We start from the raw sequence: 6,470 nt of genomic DNA, 5'->3' as shown, positions 1-6,470 counted from the left end.
TCATATTGTCCTGTGTTGGAAGAAGTCTTCCATCTCTTGTACTGTATTCCGAATATACTCAGCAGCATCCTTATCAGCGATCGGGCGCCACCATTTCTGATGAAGAGACTTGAAGTTCTCCAGATCATCCTTACTAACAGCTATCGGTTTATGATTCCACCCAGGTCCCAATTCACGCCAAGGCATGCGGCTGTCTGTTTTATGAGCGAAGTTCAAAAGATTTTGCTCCGGGTATGACGCATCGAATCGGTCCGGCGTATCGAGAAGGGAAACATAGTAGTTGAAGAGTAGCTCGGAGGGTGAACAGACGAAGAAGCCTGCATTCATATAATTGTTTGCCACATAAAACTCTTTTCCAGGAACTGGGGGTAGTGCCATCTCTACCCACCGATCATGAATACCGGAGAGGAGGTATGTTTCAGGCAGAGGAACAGTAATGTTCATGTTATCATCCACACCTTCTCGAGGGGGGACGGTTTGCTGGATATCCGTGGTGGGATCGGTGAAGATATCATCTAAAGGATGGAGGATAATACTGTCGGCATCCATAAACGCGATCTTTTCGAATTCAGTAAGCCTCCACAAGTTCAACTTCGCAAGAACATCGATCCAGCGACTCCATTTTGGGTGGATCCATTCCCTTTCAAGGGTTTCAGCTGGAATGACCGTAGCACCCTCCTTTGTGAGAATGTCCCGTTGCTCTTGGGGTACTTCCTTCGTAACTAGGACAAGAAAGGGAATATGGCCTGATCGCGACTTCGTTTGAGGGCTGTATAAAAGTTGATAGGTGAGTAGTCGTGTTGCGGTGAAATAGGCATCTTTGACCTCCGTCTCAGTGTCCCCTTCTCCAGTGATTATTGTTGCAAAGGCGTAATTTGGCTTTTGAGAGACTTCTGCAGGTTCCGTGACAATTGGCGAGGTGGTGTCAATCGGAGTCGTGCTGGGAGAACTCTGTAGGCTCTCATGATTTATAGACGGCGTATTAACATGGACAGTGATCGGTTGAGATATTAAGGCTACTCCCTGAATCAAAGCAAGGGCTAGTACCGTTCCAGTAACGAGTAATACAAACCTTCCCACTCGCGATGACGACTTCCATCCCAAAAACCCTGGCATGTTGAGGAGCCGTGGGCCGTCGGAATCATGAAGGATTTGAAAGAAAGAAACTGGAGGAACCACACACTATCCGGCGAGTTGTTACGAACAGTGCACAAGATAGATACAACACTTTGGAAAAGAACCAGCATGAAGATGCATTAGGAGAAGGCGTGGGTTGGGGCGCTAAAAAATGTGTCTTACTATTTATTCCCCACTCATTAAAATCTCACATGATCAAGCCTTGCTAATTACCTAAATCTACCCTGCCCAAAATGGAGAGCATTTTGAAACCGATCAAGCCCTTGTGAGGTTTTGTTTTGGATTCACAATATCCGGAGTTCATTAGGATAAGGTACGTGGACTTCAGCCCTAATCAATACTAGAAAAGGAGAGCTAGCCGTGCAAAATAACGTAGAAAATGACATGCTCGCCAGACGCAGTAAGGCGATACGCCTCAATTTTACATTATCCTACTATCCTCAATACATGTCATGTTGTTGCTTTGGTATCATCCAACCGTCAGACTTTGAGTAAACATTCACTACGATCGGAATTTGGTGTATCTCGGCGCGTTCACCTATTGCCAGGATTCTCGGATAGCAGCATGACACCCCCTCGGCGGCGTCTTTTTCGAAAAGCTTTTGCTGATTTAAGGATAGCAACGGTAAGAACGATAGACACTAATAAAGTGCCTATAATCGCGTAGTTGTTGAATTGAGGTAGTAGGCTTGTGGAGGATAGACTAGGCATATTTCGTTGTCCTGTAAAGTGGCCATGGGGCGTGGGTTCTTTCTGACTGTTCGACAATGATTTATCTGCATCTTTATCTCTCCCAGTCTCATACATGTCGTTGGTGCCTTCCATGTCTGGTCCATAAATCGGCCGATCCCCGGGCTTGAAATGCTCATCTTGCTTGCGAAGCCATCTCTCGTAGTCGGTTTCGGGTCTCTGTAACCACTTTGACGGCTGTGGGCCTGGACTCATCTTTTTCAAACCTGCTCATGTGCTGGAGGATAGTCAGTATAGGGTATATGTGTAGAGTGGCGTGGGTACTGGCCTCGCAAAATAACAACTTAAATGATGAGAAGCTACGCCAAGTATTTTCCGGGGAATAATCCAAACACCGCTCCGGACTTCCTTTTACGTGATATTTGTACCAAGTAGCTTTGGATGATGGGACTTTTGGCCAGGTTACTAAAAAATTGACCCGCTCAGCCTACCGTGGGTTGGACCTTGCGTTGTACAAATCAGTATTGGTGCCGGGGGAAACCCGTGGCCCTTGGAGTGAACTGACTCGTAAACCCAAGGCTGTCTCCTTTCTTGGCAGTCCTAAAGCTCGAAATGGCATAGGCTACTCTATCCACGCTCGTCGCCGCGAAGCGCTGGGTTAGTACCCCGGCAGCTAATGCAGCAATCGATTCGCTTAGAAAATGAAAGCCCCCGTCGACCTTCCCTGGTCCCTTACCCTGGTAAATTACAGCGCTAGATTTGTTTGAGTCTCAACCAACAAACCCCTATTGGCAAAAATTCATATTTCCCCGCTTCTTCCTCGCAGACGGGGTGCATGGGGACTGGGACCACGGTTACCCCTTACCCTATATTCAGTGGGTGCAGGTGAAACTTCCGCATACAACACGCTTAATGACTCACTAATGCTTCACCACGGTATAATTTCGGCATAAAATGTCTGAAGGTTATGCTCTTCGGAGGGAGAAGTCCTGTATGGACTATGAAACGGACTGCGGCACAACCTGGAATGATTTTGTTGCATGTTGTCCCTCCGACTCATATTGCCCGGGAGGAGAGAGTACAACCGTCTGCCGGAAGTCGCACGTTGGAAGTGTCCCAGAGCAATGTGCAAACGGTACCTGGAACCTCTTCCACGCGAATGACTTTTTTTGCTGTGATCAAGGGGAACTCGCTATCAAGACAGTGAACACCGGGAACAGGGACACAGATGGATATGTCGGCTGTGTAATGTCTGATTATGCCTCGGTGGATTGGTTGAGTACTCTCACGGTGATGAGATCTGGAACAGGTATGTCGATTATACACTACTTCACTATCTATCGCGGCAACAAATCCTACTCTTCATTAGCTTTCGCCACTAAGAGGCGTTTAGTGTCATCAACCCCTACATCTTCGGCCACTCTATCGTCTTTCACAAGTGTTTCGACTACCTCGAGTATTTCAACTACACATACTGCAGAGCCTACGCCATCCAACTCATCGAGTCCATCCACACCATCATCCAGTACCAATACCGGGGCTATTGCAGGGGGTGTTGTTGGTGGGGTGGCCGGAGCAGCTATCCTCGCTGCCTTGGTTTGGTTTCTCGCGCGTCGCAGCAAGGCCGAGAAAGTGAAGTCGCCAACAAGTGCCCAAGACGCTTGGGATATGCGGACAGCTAGAGATTCATCCAAGTTCCAACAGTACCCTGTTCAGAAACTTGACGCTGGCTTAGGTCCTACACCACCACCAGTTTATGAACTGCCAGACGCTACCAGCAACCGACAATAATGGATACTATCCGAAGTATCGATTCTTTTCACTCCATTGACATACCCATGAAACCATTAAGTTGACTTCGCATGTGCGACACTTGTACCTATATCCCTGTTTGAATTGTGGAGTTCCAGTTTCTCAGCAAGCGAAGACACTCTAGCAAGCAGTCCGCCGTTATACCTCCTATACAAAGCATCTTCCGGATCTTTATCAAAGTATATTTGTAATTTGCCTCCCTGTAGACTATTTGTGGAAGTATATCTAGCAGTTATTTCTTACGTCGTAAATTACTGTTAACAAAACTAATCAGCGTTAGAGCTTTGTTGATACTGTTCGACATTTAGTACTCATATTGTTTCCATAACTGCCTCTCTGCTTTTCATTAATCTATTACTATATCTTTTACTATTGTATTAGATGCTTAGTTTCACCCTTTTCGGGCATTGATGCAAAGACTCTACCCTATTAATGATTAATATGTCCCCGACGAAAGAATATAATACTACAAATGGGCTACTATCATAAGCGAGAATAAATCAAGGACACACAAACAAGGGGGAACAGAGGGACCGATTCATTGCGTGATAAAGATCAAGTAAAACAGAGAAGTAAGATCGATTGGACGATCGATAATGCCCTTGTGGGTATGTGTGTAGACGATCGACAAGGCGGCGTGCAAGATATCTTTTAGCACAGTTTGTGTTGCCTGTTACGACGCTATGGTCAGAGGTCAACTACTACCCTACAGTCAATGATCAAAGCAACTGTAGCAGTCGGTTGGTGATCTACCTTGCCTTTCATCCACGGTTCTTGCAACAACCTTCTAAGGTTGGTCATCTCATCGTTATGATGTACATATGTGACCTTTAATTTAGCTGGTAATAGTGTCCTCGGCTCTTATAGGTTAGTAACTTTAACTAAGAAATATTCTTTGAGCATGTACCGATTGCTCCAGTTACTTCTGGGAGCAGATGTTGGTGGATGAAACTTACAAATATTAATCATGGCAGGTTTAGAGAAGTAGTGGGAGCGGTTATGGGAGACCGTATAGTGGTAGTATGAGGGGCGGGGCAAAACCTTCGACTAATTTTTAAAGCTGTATATCTCTACCAATTCTATATATATTGATTAGATATTATATGTATAATATGTCGACCATTTCACTACCACCCCCATCCCCACCTAAGCGTCCTGGTCGCGCGGCTAGAACATAAGGATCAGGAAGGCATGAATACACTATATAACCCTCTGTAACTACAAAGCCAGTACATACGACCATAGGGTGTGGAGAACAGGGCTTCCCGTCCGCTCAGCCGTACTTAAGCCACACGCCGGGAGGTTAGTAGTTGGGTGGGTGACCACCAGCGAATCCCTCCTGTTGTATGTTTTTGCTCGCCGGCTTTTTTTGTAGGTCGTTGGACGACTGCCTTGCCTTCTAAGACACAAGATTTTGGCATATAGACGGTCATTTTTTGACCACGTTCATTCTTGTAGCTGATCGTAGATATACTTCTCTGAGCACAAAGAGCTTGACCATAGCTCAAGGTGTTGTGGATCCTGAGCTGAAATAACCATTATTGCACATTGATGCCCATATGACAAGCGACTAACATGCACTTTACGCACTATAATTAATACCACCGTATTCCAGCAACTTATCTAAAAGATCAATGATGATGTCCACAGAAATCTTCCACTTTCCTATCAAATATACGGCTAAGCGCTTTCCTGGACTGTGTTAGTAAACCCATACCACCCGTAATCAACCAACAACATGGAAATCCCAGTGGAAACTGCCTAATTACTTTTGAAGAATATCGATAAAACCCACTAACTGTGGGCCCTTCATCGACAGTGTTCCTAGAATAAGCTAAGATAACTCCCCAACCCTCTTGAATAGATAGGAAAGGTAAAAGATGCTTTTTGAGAAATGAGAGTTTTTTAGGGACCGTTCGGCTAGCGGCAGATGCATGTGGCCGACTTTGAGAGAACTCTTGCCCAACAACTCTTGGATAATAGCCTGTAAGAGCTATGGCATCACGGGCGTGCCAATATGCATGCATTTGCCGGAAATTCTCTCCTCTTAGCCTTGTAAGCTCCCTCGCATGTTTTCTTTCCAAACCCGGCGAACTATATACATATAGCTCAGACTGATTGCAACCTGGATTTTGGTGTTTCAAGTGACACTTGAGTGATCTCATTGATAGAGCTCCACCTAGACTCGATCCAATGAATGTAATATTTCGTCTGTGGACGTTAGATTGCGTATCTAACCATGTTGCGATCTCGTCATGGATCAACGGAAAGCTCATCCTGGCTACACCAAACAGATTACCGTCCGCCCAAGCACCCATGGGCTCTCTGTCAAGTAGTCCATTCTGAGTTCGATATGTGGCCGGGTTCAGGGATGTTCCCCGGAATAGCAGGATTGCTCGATAATCTCTGTCGTCGTGGACTGGTTCAAGGTAGTGCCAGACAAGACCTGCACCAACGAGACGAATACGAGTGTCTGCGAACTGGTACTCGGTATCGTAGTCCCCCTGGTGTTCCTCACGGACATGAAGGTGAACCCTTGTTCCCGGAGGAGGATGGATGGCGGCCAAGATATTGGTCCAGATCCAAAAGTTGGCTTCAAGGGTTTGGAAATTTACCGCGACACGGGTATTATAAGATGCAAAGAAATTATTTTTCTCGTTTGGGCTGGCACTTCTGATAGTGGATGAGTCGTCAAGGAATAGCTGGTAATTGACGGCCCATTGAGTGACATGCAACGCCATGACTTCAAGTGACGAAAAGGAATTGCCGATACTAGAAAACTAGCGAAATGATCGAGTGGATAAAACTTGGTGCCAGATCAGGGATGTGCG

At 45.9% G+C, this 6,470-nt stretch overlaps 2 protein-coding genes across 2 annotated transcripts; one reads left to right on the top strand and one right to left on the bottom strand.

The window, feature by feature from the left end:
* AO090701000572 (putative glycosyl transferase family 8 family) lies at positions 1–1,116 on the bottom strand (the record flags this gene model as incomplete). Its single annotated transcript, XM_001823348.3, has 1 exon — positions 1–1,116. The coding sequence occupies one exon, from the start codon at positions 1,114–1,116 to the stop codon at positions 1–3; it is 1,116 nt and encodes a 371-aa protein (XP_001823400.1).
* Positions 1,117–2,781: 1,665 nt separating this feature from the next.
* Positions 2,782–3,618, top strand: AO090701000573 (uncharacterized protein; the record flags this gene model as incomplete). The annotated part of the gene is made up of 1 exon (XM_023237245.1): positions 2,782–3,618. One exon carries the CDS (start codon positions 2,782–2,784, stop codon positions 3,616–3,618), a length of 837 nt encoding a protein of 278 aa, XP_023092201.1.
* Between the last annotated feature and the right edge of the window lie 2,852 nt (positions 3,619–6,470).

Source organism: Aspergillus oryzae, chromosome 5 (assembly GCF_000184455.2).
Source record: "Aspergillus oryzae RIB40 DNA, chromosome 5".
In the NCBI taxonomy this organism is placed as follows: domain Eukaryota; kingdom Fungi; phylum Ascomycota; class Eurotiomycetes; order Eurotiales; family Aspergillaceae; genus Aspergillus; species Aspergillus oryzae.
Note: the sequence above shows the minus strand (reverse complement) of the source record. Positions and strands in the feature narration are given on the sequence as shown.